This window comes from Cervus elaphus, chromosome 11 (genome assembly GCF_910594005.1).
Source record: "Cervus elaphus chromosome 11, mCerEla1.1, whole genome shotgun sequence".
In the NCBI taxonomy this organism is placed as follows: Eukaryota; Metazoa; Chordata; class Mammalia; order Artiodactyla; family Cervidae; genus Cervus; species Cervus elaphus.
In genome coordinates, this window is record NC_057825.1 from 91,816,566 (window position 1) to 91,832,593 (window position 16,028).

General features: G+C 36.2%; 1 protein-coding gene across 9 annotated transcripts in view; it reads left to right on the forward strand.

Annotated features, from left to right (window-relative positions):
• ALMS1 (ALMS1 centrosome and basal body associated protein) overlaps positions 1–16,028 on the forward strand; it is a 208,613-nt gene that overhangs the window by 118,719 nt on the left and 73,866 nt on the right. For all 9 annotated transcript variants that reach the window (XR_006343632.1, XM_043918385.1, XM_043918386.1 and 6 more), the window contains one exon: positions 2,130–3,970. Coding sequence is in view for 8 of the 9 variants with exons in the window: in XM_043918385.1 (XP_043774320.1) it covers positions 2,130–3,970 (1,841 nt within the window). In the remaining variant the exon portion in view is untranslated. The remainder of the gene's footprint in view (positions 1–2,129; positions 3,971–16,028) is intronic.

The following is a 16,028-nucleotide window of genomic DNA, read 5'->3' on the forward strand; positions in this document are numbered from 1 at the left end:
TTTTCCAGTTGTTGGCTATTACAAATAAAGCTGATATAAACATTCCTGTGTAGATTTTTGATGAACATCAGTCTTTACTGCTTTGCTGGGTCATATGGTAGTTGTATAATTTTTCGACCATCTCTAATACCACGTTGGCCTGGATGTTGGGATTCTGCATTAGCGTTTTTCAAGGAGGGAACTTTAGGCTTCTCACTTGGCCTTTGCTGGTGTGGATATGGGTGAAGCCATAGATTTTTTCTGTGATGTTTGGCTGGAAGAGAGCAGTTATTGTCTAAAAGTTTTGTGTCTTGCCGAACTTCACCTTTACTTGTTTTTTAACTCAAGAGAGCAGGTTTTTGTTAGAGCTGTTTGTATTCTTCTGTGCTCTTTGTTCATGGTTGCTGTCTTTAACTCAAAGTCTGGGATATTTGAAGTAAAAAGAAAACCCAGGGATCACTCTCTTGTTATTTTCTGATCCCTAAGTCCCTAGCCAGTCTGCCTTTTTTCTCTTTACCTTTCAGATTCTTCTTAACTTTGTTCTGTATATAATGTCCAGGATTTTTAGTTGTACTTCACAGGAGGAATAGGGAAAAGTACATCTCCATTATGTGAGAAATGGCAATGCAATTTAAAATATTTTTATATGAAATCACATGTGGCACTAAAATTAAATAGAATGCCAATTTATAATTTTAGAGGTAAAACAGAGAAATCTCAAAGAAGTGTTAAATATTTATGGTATTTAGGCACTGATCCTGTACCTTAGTTCAGTTCAGTTCAGTCACTCAGTCATGTCCGACTCTTTGCAACCCCATGAATTGCAGCATGCCAGGCCTCCCTGTCCTTCACCAACTCCCGGAGTTTACTCAAACTCATGTCTGTCGAGTCAGTGATGCCATCCAGCCATCTCATCCTCTGTTGTCGCCTTCTCCTGCCCCCAATCCCTCCCAGCATCAGGGTCTTTTCCAATGAGTCAACTCTTCGCATGAGGTGGCCAAAGTACTGGAGTTTCAGCTTCAGCATCAGTCCTTCCAGTGAACACCCAGGACTGATCTCCTTGAGGATGGACTGGTTGGATCTCCTTGCAGTCCAAGGGACTCGCAAGAGTCTTCTCCAACACCACAGTTCAAAAGCATCAGTTTTTCGGTGCTCAGCTTTCTTCACAGTCCAACTCTCACATCCATACATGACCACTGGAAAAACCATAGCCTTGACTAGACGGACCTTTGTTGGCAAAGTAATGTCTCTGCTTTTTAATATGCTATCTAGGTTGGTCATAACTTTCCTTCCAAGGAGTAAGCGTCTTTTAATTTCATGGCTGCAATCGCCATCTGCAGTGATTTTGGAGCCCCAAAAAATAACGTCTGACACTGTTTCCACTGTTTCCCCATCTATTTCCCATGACGTGATGGGACCAGATGCCCTAGTAAGAAGTACTAATTCGTTTTTCCTGTTTTTATTGGTAAATATTAGGTTGTAGGCCATGTTTCTGTAACAGAGAGACCCAAATACAATGGCTCAGATAAGGTAGAATTGTATTTCTCTTTCAGGTCCAGGGTAAGAAAGTAACTTTGCTTCTTGAAATCTTCTGAGGAACCAAGCTGGGTGGGCAGTTGAGCCACTGTTACCCGTGGCCTCCCAGGGTTGTTCTAGACGTCACCGTTTTCATGTGGCAGGAGTAATGGGAATGGGTTGTTACACAGTGGAAACTAACAACATGGTAAGGCAGTTATACTCCAATTAAAAAGAGAGAGTAACGGTGATGGTAATGATTGAAGGTGGTAGTAGGAGAAAATAGAGGTCAAGAACTTGATTTTTTAAGGACAAGAGCCAGAAGTTGTACTTACTGCTTTTGCTCACCTCCCCTTGGCTTGTACCTAGTCATGTGATCATATCTGGCTGCAAAAGAAGAGTGTCTGCTTGGTAGTCATGTGACCAGCAGAATTTGGGTAAGAGACCCCTGTTACTAAAACAAAAAATGTGAGCAAAAGTCTTTGCTTTTGTAACTTAAGTGAAAACTTTTAGGAGAAGTTAACTGTGTGATCTTAGTTATCATAAGCCATTTTATTCTGTAGTTAACTATCTTTTTCTTGTGTTTTTATAATTATTCAGACTACTTCAAGTAAGAACTTGTTTATATCTTCTAGGATTTACAGAGTCCACGGGGAATAGGATGCAAGCCAGAAGCTGTTTGTAGTCACATTATTATTGAGAGCCATGAAAAAGGATGTTTCAGAACTCTACCAGCTGAACGACCCCGATTGGACAGCCACCCTTGTATTTTTAGATCTGCTGAACCCTCAGAAATAGTCAGAGGACAACGGAGCCCATCATCATGGAGAACTAGGCACATCAACCTTTCCAAGTCACTGGACCAGAACAACTCCCAATTCAAAGTTTGGAATTCCTTGCAGTTACAAAGTCATTCCCCATTTCAAAACTTTATCAGTGATGACTTGGAAATTAGCAAGGGCCTTCGAATGCCATTTCATGAAAAGTTGGACCCTTGGCTGTCAGAATTAGTAGAACCTGCTTGTATGCCACCTGAAGAAATGGATTGTCATTCTTCATCACAAATGCTGCCCCCAGAACCCATGAAAAAGTTTACTACCTCCATCACTTTCGCATCTCACCGACATTCTAAATGCTTTTCAGATTCCTCTTTTCTTAAGGTTGGTGTTACTGAAGGTAGCCAGTGTTCTGGACCATCTGTGGGGGTAGTTAATTCTCGTTTCACTGAAGAGCAGACTCCTCCTAGAGATCTAAAACAGAGAACCTCTTCCCCTTCGTCACTTAAAGTCATTAGTCAGTCACCAGATAAAGCCGTGACTATTTTAGCAGAAAATAGTAGCCAAAGCCAAAAATTATCTGTTGAACATTCTTACCAAGAAGAAAAACCCTTAGAAAGATCAGATTTTAAAAGCAGTCTTCCTAAGCCCACTGCCAGTGCAAATGATAGCAATTTCAAAGAAGTTCATTTTTCTGATAATCATACTCTCATTAGCATGGGCAGACCAAATTCCACACTAGAAGTAAAAGAGAAGAATGTAACTATTACTGCAGATCTTCCTTCACACATTTTTATTGAACAAGAGGTCTTTGAACAAAGCAAAGCCCCACATGCAGATCACCATGTGAGAAAACACCATTCTCCCCCTCCTCAACATCAGGATTATGTAGCTCCAAATCTTCCTTGTCATATTTTTCTTGAAAAGCGAGAACTCTTTAAACAGAGCAAAGCCCCACATGTAGATCAGTTAAGAGAAAACCACTCTCCCCTTCCTCAGAGTCAGGATTATATAGCTTCAGACCTTCCTTCTTCCATTTTTCTTGAGCAGCGTCAACTCTTTGAACAAAGCAAAGCCCCAAATGTAGATCACCACCTGAGAAAACTCCATTCCCCCCTTCCTCAAAGTCAGGATTGTGCAGTAGAAAAGAATAATGAACATAAGCCTAAGTTACACATTTCTGATGTGATAGATGTTGAAGCCAAATTCAGTGATGTGGTCTCCCCATCAGTCCCAAGTCAATGTACAGTAGTAACATCTGCATCTACTCCACCTTCAAATAGAAAAGCACTTTCTTGTATTCGTATAACTCTTTGTCCCAAGACTCCTTCCAAGTTGGATAGTGGAAACTTAGATAAAAGATATCATTCATTGGATCCTGCCACTAAAACAAGGATGAATAGTGAGTTTAACTCTGACCTACAAACTGTATCTTCAAGATCATTGGAACCAACCTCCAAATTATTGATCAGTAAACCTGTAGCACAGAATCAAGAATCTTTAGGTGTTCTAGGACCTAAATCTTCATCGGACTTTCAAGTCGTACAGTCTCCTCTGCCAGATAGTAATGTTATTACTCAGGACTTGAAAACCATACCTTTTCAGAATAGCCAGATAGTAACATCAAGGCAAACACAAGTGAACAGTTCAGATTTGGAAGAATATTCCAATCCAGAAGGGACTCCGGTATCTGCAGATCGGTGAGTCTCATTGTGATGACAAGCAAGCTGATGAAATTTATGATAAAGGGTTTAAAATACTTAAGCAAGTGTAAGTTCTTGGGGGAGAGGCAGATAATTTCTCTTAGCGGAGGTTGTTATCTGCCTAATCTAGAAACCTTTCAAGGAATGAACACCTAAGAGAAAACATCTGAATGTAATATAATGTATTTATACTTGGAAAACAACTTGACATCAAGTATTTTAAAACATTACTCAGAAGAATCTTTGATCACCAAGTGGTACAATTTAGTAATTCCTTGTTTATTACATTGGAAATATGCTGAAGACCAGGCTTTGGAAGAGGATGCAGCATGTATGTGCTCCTTCTCCCCCTCTCTCTTTGTTTCTGTTTCATGTTTCCTCTCTAAATGAATATCAAAGTGGTGATTTCTCTGTGAAAATTCCTGGCAGACATCACTTTAACCAAGTTATCAAGGTTAATATCATGAGTAGTGTATGTCAAGATAATGTGGTCCCTGATGTGATACCTTATTTCACAATGATTGTAGGAATGAAAACCCAGTTTAGGGATAAATGCATTAGATTTATACTGTTCAGACTGATTTTAAGACCATCATTAATTCACTTTTACATTAATGAGTCCTTTACTATATGGCTAAACACTTACCCTCTGTGTGTAATATTTCCACTTTATAGTTGAGAAAGTAGTAGATCATAATGGCGAGCCTTGAAAAGAAGGGAAAGAATGTTTAATCAACATCCACATGTGGTCGTCATGGCAATGAGGCACTTACATATGTTACCTGATTTAATGCTTGTTAACCCTTTAAGGTAGGTGATGGTATCCTCATTTGCCCTCTGGAAAACTGAGACACTGACTTGCTGCTTTTTCAGCAAGCAACAGTTATTTCAAATAATGCCGTCTGTTCAATGGAAGCAAGCGCTTCTTTACCACATTACCATGTCTCCCAAATCCTGAGCCATACTTAAACTATCCTATCAACTGTGCTCTTGGACAAGTCATTTAATATCTTTGGCACTCATACACAGATGATTGGTGGGAAGAAATAGATGACTGGTGGGAAACTTGAAGGTCCATTATAGCTCTGAAAGTTAGTGACTGAGAATTGGATTGGGGCAGATAAAAACAAGGTCAATCTCTGATTTCCATAGTGTTATAAATAGATCCTTTTTGGGTGTGAAAAGTGTTTAGAAATTAAAAGATTGACAAGTTTGCATATAATACTGAAACTCGTATTGGAGTTATTGGAGCTGAATTCTTTGAATGAGAAAGAAAATTATAGCTGATTATAAATATGAACTAATAACAGTGCTGTTTGTTCCAGAATGTACTAAATGCTAGGCACTGTAGTCGATGTTTATATCATTTTATACTTAGTATAATCATCATAGGTAGGTACTATTACCTCAATTTATAGGTTTTACAAACCTTAGATTAAATGATTTGCCCCAGATTATGTGACCATTAACTGTTAAAAATGACATTTGAACCTAGTTTGTCTGACTCCAGAATCTGTAAATAATATACACACTCATCTGTATATGTGTGTATGTATACATAAAATGTTTAAGAATATTAAACTTTATTTCGAGATTAAATTTAGACTTAGAGGAGCTGCAAAAATAGTAGAGTTCCTGTGTTATCTATTGCAGTGTAACCTATTACCCTGAAATGTAGAAGCTTAAAACAGTAAATATTACCCCAAAGTTTCTGTGGGTCAGAGATCCAGGCATGGCTTAGCTAGGTGCTTCTGGCTTCGGGTCTCTCACAGGGTTCAAACAAGGTACTGGCTGCAGCTGTGGTCCCATCCCAAGACTTGACTAAGACTGATGTCCTTTTAAACTCACTCACATGGTTATTGGCCAGAAACAGCTTCTTCCTTCCATAAGGCAGCTATGACAGTTAAGCTTTGCTCAAGTGAGCAAGTGAGAGCTCAGATGTGCCCAAGACAAAAGTCTTTACTTTGTGACCTAACCTTGGAAGTGAATCTCACCACCTCTGCACATTCTAATACTAGAAAGAAATGAATCAGTATTTCCAGCCAATCCTCAAGGATTAGGGATTACTCAAATGCATGAATACCAGGAAGCAGAGATCACCTGGGGGGGGTTTGTTTGTTTGGTTTTGGCCATGCCATGTGGCATGGGGGATTTTAGTTTCCAGACTACCCTCTGCATTGGAGGCATGGAGTCTTAACCACTGAGCCACCAGGGAAGTTCCATTGGGGGGATATTTTAGAGGTTGCCAATATACCCTTTGCTAAACCTCCCCTTATGTTAACATCTTATCCTAACATCACAACCATAAAACATTTACCAAAACTAAAAAATTCTCCACCATACAAAATTATAATTAAATGTGTAGACCAATTTGGATTTCACCTGGTTTTTCCAAAAATGAACCTTTTCTGTTTCAGATCCATCCCACCATCTCACTTTGCATTTAATTGTTCTCTCTAGTTAATCTCTTCCAGTTCTGTCTCCTTAATCTCCTGGAGAAACCGAAGGCAGTTTCTCAGACTTCCTTACTTTTCATGACCTTTGAAGAGAATTAGTTATTTTGGTTTCAAATTGGCTTTGTCTGATGTTGTCTCAAGATTAAATTGAGGTTATCCATTTTCAGTGCATTTCATCAGGAAGCACATTAAGTGCACATACAACTACTGATGATGTTAACCTTGATTACTTGACAAAAGTGGTATCTACCAAGATTCTCCACTGTAAAGAGAGTAAATCATTTCCTTCATTCCTTCTACATTTATTAATTGGAATTCTTTTGTAAGCAAAAGCTATTATTCCTCCCATTTATTTATTCCTTTAGTTTTTCATGTACATTAATATGGACTCAAGGGCATTTATTTCATCCTTTGGATTATAATCCAGTACTACTCAAATTGATTCAGTTTTAGCAATTAAAAACATGATTGGCTACTGTACCCTGTCACAGCCCTGAAATCAATCATTTCCCCAAAGAATACTTATTTCTTTTTTGGAGTATAGGATATCCCCCCCTAGCTTTGTTGAGATAAAATTGATATGCAACCTTGTTTAAAGTTTATAGTGTGTTGATTTGATACACTTACATTGCAAAATAATTACTGTGATAGTGTTAGCTTAACACTTGCATCACATCACATAATTATCATTACTTTTTTTGTGGTGAGAAAATTTAAGATATACTCTAAAATAACTTTCAACTATATTAATACATTATTTTTAACTATCATCACAATACTGTGCATAGATTCCCAAAACTTACTCATCTTCTAACTGGAAATTTGTACTCTTGGACCAGTATCTCCCCATTTCTCCTGCCCTCCAGCTTCTGGTAAACAGCATTCTACTCTGTGTCCTCTTTTTTTAGGTTCCACATGTTAAGTGATATATGGTATTTCTCTTTCCCTGTCTGGTTTATTTCACCTGGCATAATGCTGCAAAAGTCCATCGGTGTAGGTTGCCTTTTCATTTTGTTGACTATTTTTTTGCTGTACAGAAAATTTGGGGTTTGATGTAGTTGCGTACTGACTTCTGTTTTTTGTAGCTTGTGCTGTTGGTGTTACATCCAAAAAACCACTGGCAAGACCTATGTCAAGGAATTTTTCCTTGTGTTTTTTACTAGGAGCTTATGTTTTCAGGTCTTATGTTTAAATCTTTAACCCAGTTCAAGTTAATTTGTTAGTATTAAAATAGGAGTCCAATTTCATTTTTTTGGCATGTGATTATCTAATTTTTCCAGCACCTTTTATTGAAGAGATTGTTTTTCCTCTACTGAGTATTCCTGGCTCCCTTGTAAAATACTAGTTGAATGCATATGTAGGGGTTTATTTACAGTTCTCTGTTCTGTTCCCTGATCTATGTGGCTGTTTTTGTGCCAGTACCATGCTGTTTTGATTATTGTAGCTTTGTGTTATAGATTGGAATCAGGAAGTGTGATACCTCCAGTTTTGTTCTTTCTCAGAATTGCTTGTGCAATTCAGGGTCTTTTGTGATTCCATACAGATTTTAGAATTGTTTTTCCTCTTTCTATGAAAAATGGCATTGATTGCATTGAATGTATATTGATGGCTTTGAGGAATATGGATGTTTAAACAATATTTTTCTGATTCATGAACACATTTCATGTGTCTTCCCATTTGTTGGTGTCTTCCTCAATTTCCTTCATCAAAGTCTTTTAGTTTTCAGTGAACAGATCTTTTACCTCCTTGGTTAAATTTATTTCTAGGTATTTATTGATTTGGTACTATTGTGAATGGGATTTTCTTCAGTTCTTTTCAGATATTTTGTTGTTAGTGTACAACTGATTTTTCTATGTTGATTTTGCATCTTGTGACTTTACTGAATTCATTGATTATTTCTAACATTTTTTTTATGAAGTCTCTAGGGTTTTCTGTTAGATGTTAGATCATATCATGCGCAAAGAAAGACAGCTTACTTCTTCCTCTGTGATTGGATGCCTTTTATTTCCTTTTCTTGCCTAATCATTCTGGTTAGGACTCCAGTGCTGTGTTGAGTAAACGTGGTAGCAGTGGGCACTCTTACCTTGTTCCCGATTCTAGAGGGAAAGCTTCCTCCTTTCACCATTGGGTTTGACGTTAGCTGAGAGTTTGTCATACATGACCTTTCTTATGTTGAGGGATGTTTCTTCTATACCCAATTTGTTGAGCGTTTTTATCAAGAAAGATGTATTTTGTCAAATGCTTTTTCTGCATCTACTGAAATAATCATATGATTTTTATATTTTATTCTATTAAAGTGGCACATTTATTGATTATTTTTATATGTTGAACTATCCTTATGCCTCAGGGATAAATCCCAGTTGATCTTGATGTATAATTCTAATGCACTGTTTAATTCGTTTTGCTAATATTTTGTTGAGAAGTTTGTAGTTTTCTATATCTTCACCTAGCTTTGGATCATCAGGGTAATGCTGGCCTTGTAAAATGAGTTTGCAAGTGGTCCTCTCTCTTCAATTTTTGGACAAGTTTGAGAAGGATTGGTATTATTTCTTTTTGACACATTTGGTAGAATTCACCACTTAAACCATCTGTTGGGAAGATTTGATTGCTGATTTTATTTCCTTACTCCATTGGTCTGTTTATATTTTCTATTCATGAATCAGTCTTGGTAAATTGTATGTATCTTATGGATAATGGAAATTATCCATTTCTGCTAGGTTATCCAATTTGTTGGCATATAACTGTTCATAATAATCTTTTATGATCCTGTGAGTCAATTGTCATGTCTTCTCTTCATTTCTGATTGAGTCCTTTTTCCTTATTCTAGCTAAAGCTTTGTCATTTTTGTCTAACATCAAAAATTAGCTTCTTAATCTTGATGTTTTCTATTTTTCTAATCTCTGATCCTTTTTTTTTTCCTTTGATCTTTCTTATTTCTTGATCTTTCTTATTTCCTTTCTTTGTGTGCTTTGGGCTAGTCTGTTCTTTTTCTAATTCCTTGAGGTGTGAGATTATTTGAGGCCTTTCTTTTTTCTTAACGAAGGCATTTATCATTATAAATGTCCTTAGAACTGCTTTTGTCTCATAGGTTTTGATATGTTTTGTTCACAGTTTCATTTGTTTCAAGATATGTTTTGCTTTCTGTTTTGATTTTTTTAAGACATAGTAGGATGACACTGCTTCTTGCCCTGCTGAGTGAATGAAGCTAAAAATTATAGGCATAAACTCACACATGTGTCTACATCTATGGTCATTTCGTCTTGATTGTAATGTGTGTATGTATTTATGTGTGTGTATTTTTTTAAAAATCACAGGTCAGTGTTGATACCTCCAACTAGTCCAGAACCATGGGGTTGATTCTAGCTTTTTTCTTTTATTTATAAACTTCTTTCTCCAATGGTGATAAACATGGCTCTCATTATCTACAGTATATTTACCCTAGTATATATAGTTTCAGAATTCTTATCCCATACCCGGGTGAGAAACAAATTCTCCAACTATGTACAGGTTTTTTATGTATAGTATTCAGTCCAGACATTGTTGCTGTTTCCCAGGTTAGTTATTTTCTTCCCTAAATGCTTTAGCATGATGGTATGATTCACTTATAATACTGTTAGATTCATTTCTTACATCCTATATTCCATCTTGCCCCAATAACTTGGTTAATTTTTTTAAAATTTACATACTATCAAATTCACTTTTTGTTTTAAAAGGTTAGTTCTATCAGTTTTGATTAATCCACATCACAGTTCCATACGAAGCATTTCTCTCAGTCCAAGTTTTGCCTTTCCAGAGTGTCATGTAAATGAAATCATAAAATATAGAATAGCCTTTTAGGTTTGGCATCCTTTACAAAGTGTATTTAAGATTTGTCCATCTTGTTTTGTGAATCAATAGTTTTTTACTTTTTAATTACTTTTTTACTTTTTACAAGCATAAAGCAGTAAAAAGTTAAAAAAAAAAAAAACACCACAGTTTATCTATGTACATTGACTCCTTAAAGAATATTATTTGGGTTGTTTCCAGTTTTAGCTGATTATAGTTAGAGCTGCTAAAAAAATAAGACTATGTGTGTGTGTGTGTGTGTGTGTGTGTGTGTGTATGTAGTTAGAGCTGCTGAGTCATGTGGTATGTGTGTGTATTTAACTTTACAAGAACTGGTTAGAACTAAACTATGCTGTTTTTCCAGAGTAGCTGTATCTTTGTATTCCCACTAGCAGTGTACAAATGTTTCAGTTACTCTCCATCCTCACCACCTTGTGGTACTGTCAGTATTTATTAACTATTATAATAGATGCTTTCCTTTATGTGTTTCACCCTGAGCTCCCCTTTTCGGGTCCTCAGAACAGAAAGCAGGGGCTTAACTCAGCCCTTTCTTTTGTGTGTTTTTTGTGTGCCTCCTGTGACTGTGTCAGTGCCAAGTGGTTCAGTACAGAGAAAAACAAATCATCACAGATTTGCCTTACCCTCTTGAGACCACACCTCCTCTAGTGGAAGAGGAGGGGGTCCTTCCGTCAGAGTTTTAAACTTCCTGTTACTGCTGTATTGCTGCCACCATGTAATCACTTGATTGCTTGAGATTACTAGAAAGAAAAGAAAAGGGGGGATTTTCACACTGTTTCCAATTCCACTTCTCATGCCTGAATAGAAGGCTTCTTCTGGAGGTCTTTCTGTCTGTACTGATGTCCACTTCTAAGTGTCAGACTCTATTGAGTTCAGGTCATTGGATACCAAAGGGAACAGTGATAAACTCTTCTCTGTTTTACTGGTACTTCAGATGTACCAGTAAATCAAATTGCCAGCTCCTATTATTTCTCAAAAGTCTTCTAATAACTGCTCCATGTACTCTGTCTCAGTTTTATAGCTTCACTTAGTAGAAGAGACAGAATGGGTTATGATTGATTATCAGAAACTGGAACCGACTGTATCATTTTTTGTTCTCAGTAACAGCATATGCAAATTCCATTGCCAGCACTTGGTATTTCCAGTTATTTTTTATTTTGGCCATTCTAAATGTGGATGTGAAATGATATGTTATTGTGGTTTTAATTTGTTTTTCCCTGATGACACATGATGCTGAGTATTGTTTCTGTGCTGCTTGGCCATTTTTATATCTTTATGAAGTATCTGTTCACTCTTATCCATTGGATTGTGTCATGATTTTAAGAATTTTTAATATATTCAAGATAACAGACCCTCTGTGTATTGCAAATATTTCCTCACAGAATGTGGTTTGATTTTCATTTTCTTACTGGTGGCTTCATGAAGAAAAAGTTTTAAGTTTTATGAAATCAAGTGTTAATTTTTCTTTTTCTATTATAGTTGATATATAATACTGTATAAGTTACAAGTGTACAGTATAATGATTCACCATTTTAAAGGTTATACTTCATTTATTATAGTTATTATAAAATATTAACCATATTCCTTGTGTTGTACATTATATCCTTGTAGCTTATTTTATGAATAATAATTTGTACCACTTTATCCTCTACTCCTATATTGCCCTTCCCCTCCCCAATGGTAACTACTAGATTGTTTTCTGTATCTGTTATTCTGTTTCTTTTTTGTTATATTCACTGCTGCTGCTAAGTCGCTTCAGTCGTGTCCGACTCTGTGCGACCCCATAGACGGCAGCCCACCAGGCTCCCCTGTCCCTGGCATTCTCCAGGCAAGAACACTGGAGTGGGTTGCCATTTCCTTCTCCAGCACATGAAAGTGAAAAGTGAAAGTGAAGTTGCTCAGTCGTGTCTGACTCTTAGCGACCCCATGGACTGCAGCCTACCAGGCTCCTCCTTCCATGGGATTTTCCAGGCAAGAGTACTGGAGTGGGGTGCCATTGCCTTCTCCGGTTATATTCACTAGTTTGTTGTATTTTTTAGATTCCACATATAATTGATATCATATGACATTTTTTTCTCTCAGTCTCTTATTTCACTTAATATCATAGCCTCCAGTCCATCCATGTTGTTGAAAGTGGCAAAATTTCATTCTGTTTTTATGGCTGAGTATTTTATTGTATATATAAATGTATATACAATATCTTCTGTATCCATTCATCTGTTGATGGACACCCAGTTTCTCTTTTATGGTTGGTACTTTTCTGTGTCTTGTCTAAGAATGATGCCTAAGCCAGTGTTACGAAATTTTCTCCCACATTTTTTTCTAGAAATGAAAATAGTTTTAGCTTTATTTTTTATGTCTTTCATGTGTATCAAATTAATTTCTGTACATACTGTAGTTTACATAATTCAGGACCATTTTCTTTTACTGGATATTTCAGCATCATCATTGAAATAGTTATTTATTTCCTTATTGAATTAGTTGGCACCTTTGTCAAAAATCAATTGACCTTTTATATGGGGGTTTATTTTTAAGTTTCTGCTTTGTTCCTTGGAACTGTTTATCTGTCTTTGCAACAATACCATGATGTTTTTATTATTGTAGCTTTATATTGTCTTGAAATCAGATTATGTCCTCTAACCTTATTTTATTTTCAACATTATTTTTTTCTATTTTAGGTTCTGTGCATTTCTATATAAATTTTAGAATAGTCTTCTCAGTTTCTTCAAAACTCCTCCTGGGATTTTGTTCAATATTGCATCAAATCTATAGTCATTTTGAGAATGGTTGACATCTTAGTAATACTGGAGTCCCCCTCAAGCATGAACATGTTCTCCCCTTCCTCCCTCCCCGCCACTTACTTGATATCTCTGAGTAAGATGTTGTAATTTTCATTGCGTAGACTTTCACATTTTTCATTCAATTTATTCCTCAGTGTTTTAGTTTACGATAATTTTGTATATGGTATTTTAGATTTTCTATTTTCTAGTTATTTGTTGCTTGTGTATACATATGCTGTTAATCCAATTTGTCGGTGCCAACCAATTAATTTTAATTTTAATTTCTTACTAATTGGGTCAAAGCCTCTTTACTTACGCTGGGATAATTTAGGCTGAGCTTTCCAAATTTGGTGGCATATTGAGTGCAGTACTTTAACAACATTGTCTTTCCGGATTTGAAATAGCTTACCTGGAATTCCATCACCTCCACTAACTTTGTTCATAGTAATGCTTTCTAAGGCCCAGTTGACTTCAGACTGTAGGATGTCTGACTCTGGGTGCATGACCACACCATCATGGTTATCCAGGTCATTAAGACCTTTTTTTTTTTCTTTTTTTAACAGTTCTGTGTATTCTTGCCACCTCTTCTTAATATCTTATGCTTCTGTTAGGTCCATACTGTTTCTGTCCTTAATTCTGCCCATCTTTGCATGAACTGTTCCTTTGGTATCTCTAATTTTCTTGAAGGAGGTCTCTAGTCTTTCCCATTCTGTTTTTTCCCTCGTATTTCTTTGCACTGATCACTAAAGAAGGCTTTCTTATCTCTCCTTGCTATTCTTTGGAACTCTGCATTCAGATGGGTATATCTTTCCCTTTCTCCTTTGCCTTTCTCTTCTCTTCATTTCTCAGCTATTTGTAAGGCCTCCTCAGACAACCATTTTGCCTTGTTGCGTTTCTTTTCTTGGGAATGGTTTTGGTCGCCACCTACATACAATGTTACGAACCTTCATTATAGTTCCTCAGGCATTCTGTCTATCAGATCTAATCCCTTGAATCTACTTGTCACTTCTACTGTATAATCATAAGGGATTTGATTTAGATTATACATGAATGGCCTAATGGTTTTCCCTACTTCTGTTTAAGTCGGAATTTTGCAAAAGGAGCTCATGATCTGAGCCTCAGTCATCTCCTGGTCTTGGATTTGTCACTTCTGAAATGTCTTTCTCTCAAGTATTAGTTGTTTAGCTTCCTGTCCTATGTAGGTTCAGAAACTGGCAGATGTCTTGTGGAGGAGGCCTAATGTTTGTCACAAGCCCCTTTATCTAGTGGGATTTCTGTTTCATTAGTTCTATGACTGTGCAGGAAATTTCACTCTGCTTTCTTGACTCAGTCCCCCATCAGCCTGACTTTCTTTTCTGCTAGATTTCACTCCATTGTGCCAGCAAATGAGTTCAACAAAAGCTCTGGTAGTTTCTCTTTCCAGAGGAGTATGTCTTCCTACACCAAACCCCTCCCCCGCCTTAACTCTGTAAATGTCCCTTTCTAGCATATTAGTTGATGTTGTTTCTTGATTGCTTCTGTAGCTCTATGATATTTTTAAACTATAATGTTTATATAATTTATTCAATTTTGTTTACTTGTTGCAACAGGAGTGATTTTCTGTGGCCACATAGTGCAGACATATTGTAGAGATACAGGTTTGGTCCCAGACCATTACAATAAAGAGAATATGTTAGTAAAGCAAGTCACGTGAATTTTTTCGTTTCCCAGTGCATGTAAAAGTTTTGTTTACACTATACTGTAGTCTACTAAGTGTACAATAGCATTATGTATAAATAATGTACATATGTTAATTACAAGTAGACCTTAAAAATGCTAACCATCATCTGAACCTTCAGAAAGTTGTAATCTTTATGCAATAGTAACATCAAAGATCACTGATGATGGATCATGTAGCAAGTATAATAATGAAAATGTTTGAAATATTGTGAGAATTACCAAATTATGACATAGAGCCAGAAAGTAAGCAAATGCTGTTGGGGAAAATGGCACCAGTAGACTTACTTGACACAAGATTGCCACAGTTTTTCCTGTTGTTAACCTCTTTACCATAGTATATTTTTAAAAATTAAAAAGCCAACATTTACATATTATTATTAACTATATATTACTATTACTACTAACTAAACTTCAATTTGTTTTTTAAAAAAGGCAATATCTGCAAGGTACAATAAAGTTAAGTGCAATAGAATGAGGTGTACCTATGTCATAAATGGAAGTGGAAATCCTTTTCAGACCACCTTTAATTTCTCTCTCTGATTTATCAATAGTTTTCTGTTTAGTGTTCTTATATCTTTTTAATACTTAGGTATTTGATATTTTGATGATAATGTACATTGCATATCTTTTCGTTTTTAATTGTATAACTTTTCAGATACCAAAGAATATAGGGGAATTTTTAAAAGTTTGTTCTCTTATCTAGTAACTCTTCTGAAAACGTAACATATTTTATAAGTTATCTATAGATTGTTTTGATTTTCTGTATCCCTAATTATATCAAATGTGAAAAGTGACAGTATTATTTCTTCCTTTCTTATCCTTATATCTTTGATTTCTTTCCTGCCTTACTGCTAATGCCATTTAAGACTTTTACTAACATACTGAATAGAGAAGGTAAGAGTTGGCATCCTTATTTTGTTCCTAATGCTACAGTGGACATTTTTCACATTTCACTATAATAGGATCGTGGCTCTAAATTTTTTTGTAGTTTCCCTTTGCTACAAGTTTTTAATCATACGTCATTATTGAATTTCATCAAATGTTTTATCTATGTTGATATGATCATGCACATTTTTTCCTTTTGATGTGGTGAATCATATTTGTTGATATTTGAATGTTAACTTACCTTGCACTTCTAACCAGCTTGTTAGAAATTGATTCACACACGCACAGACATTCGTTCACTCACTGTACATTTGGTTGTCTAACATTTTAGGGTTTTTGCTTCTATATACACAAGGGAGATGGGCCTACTTC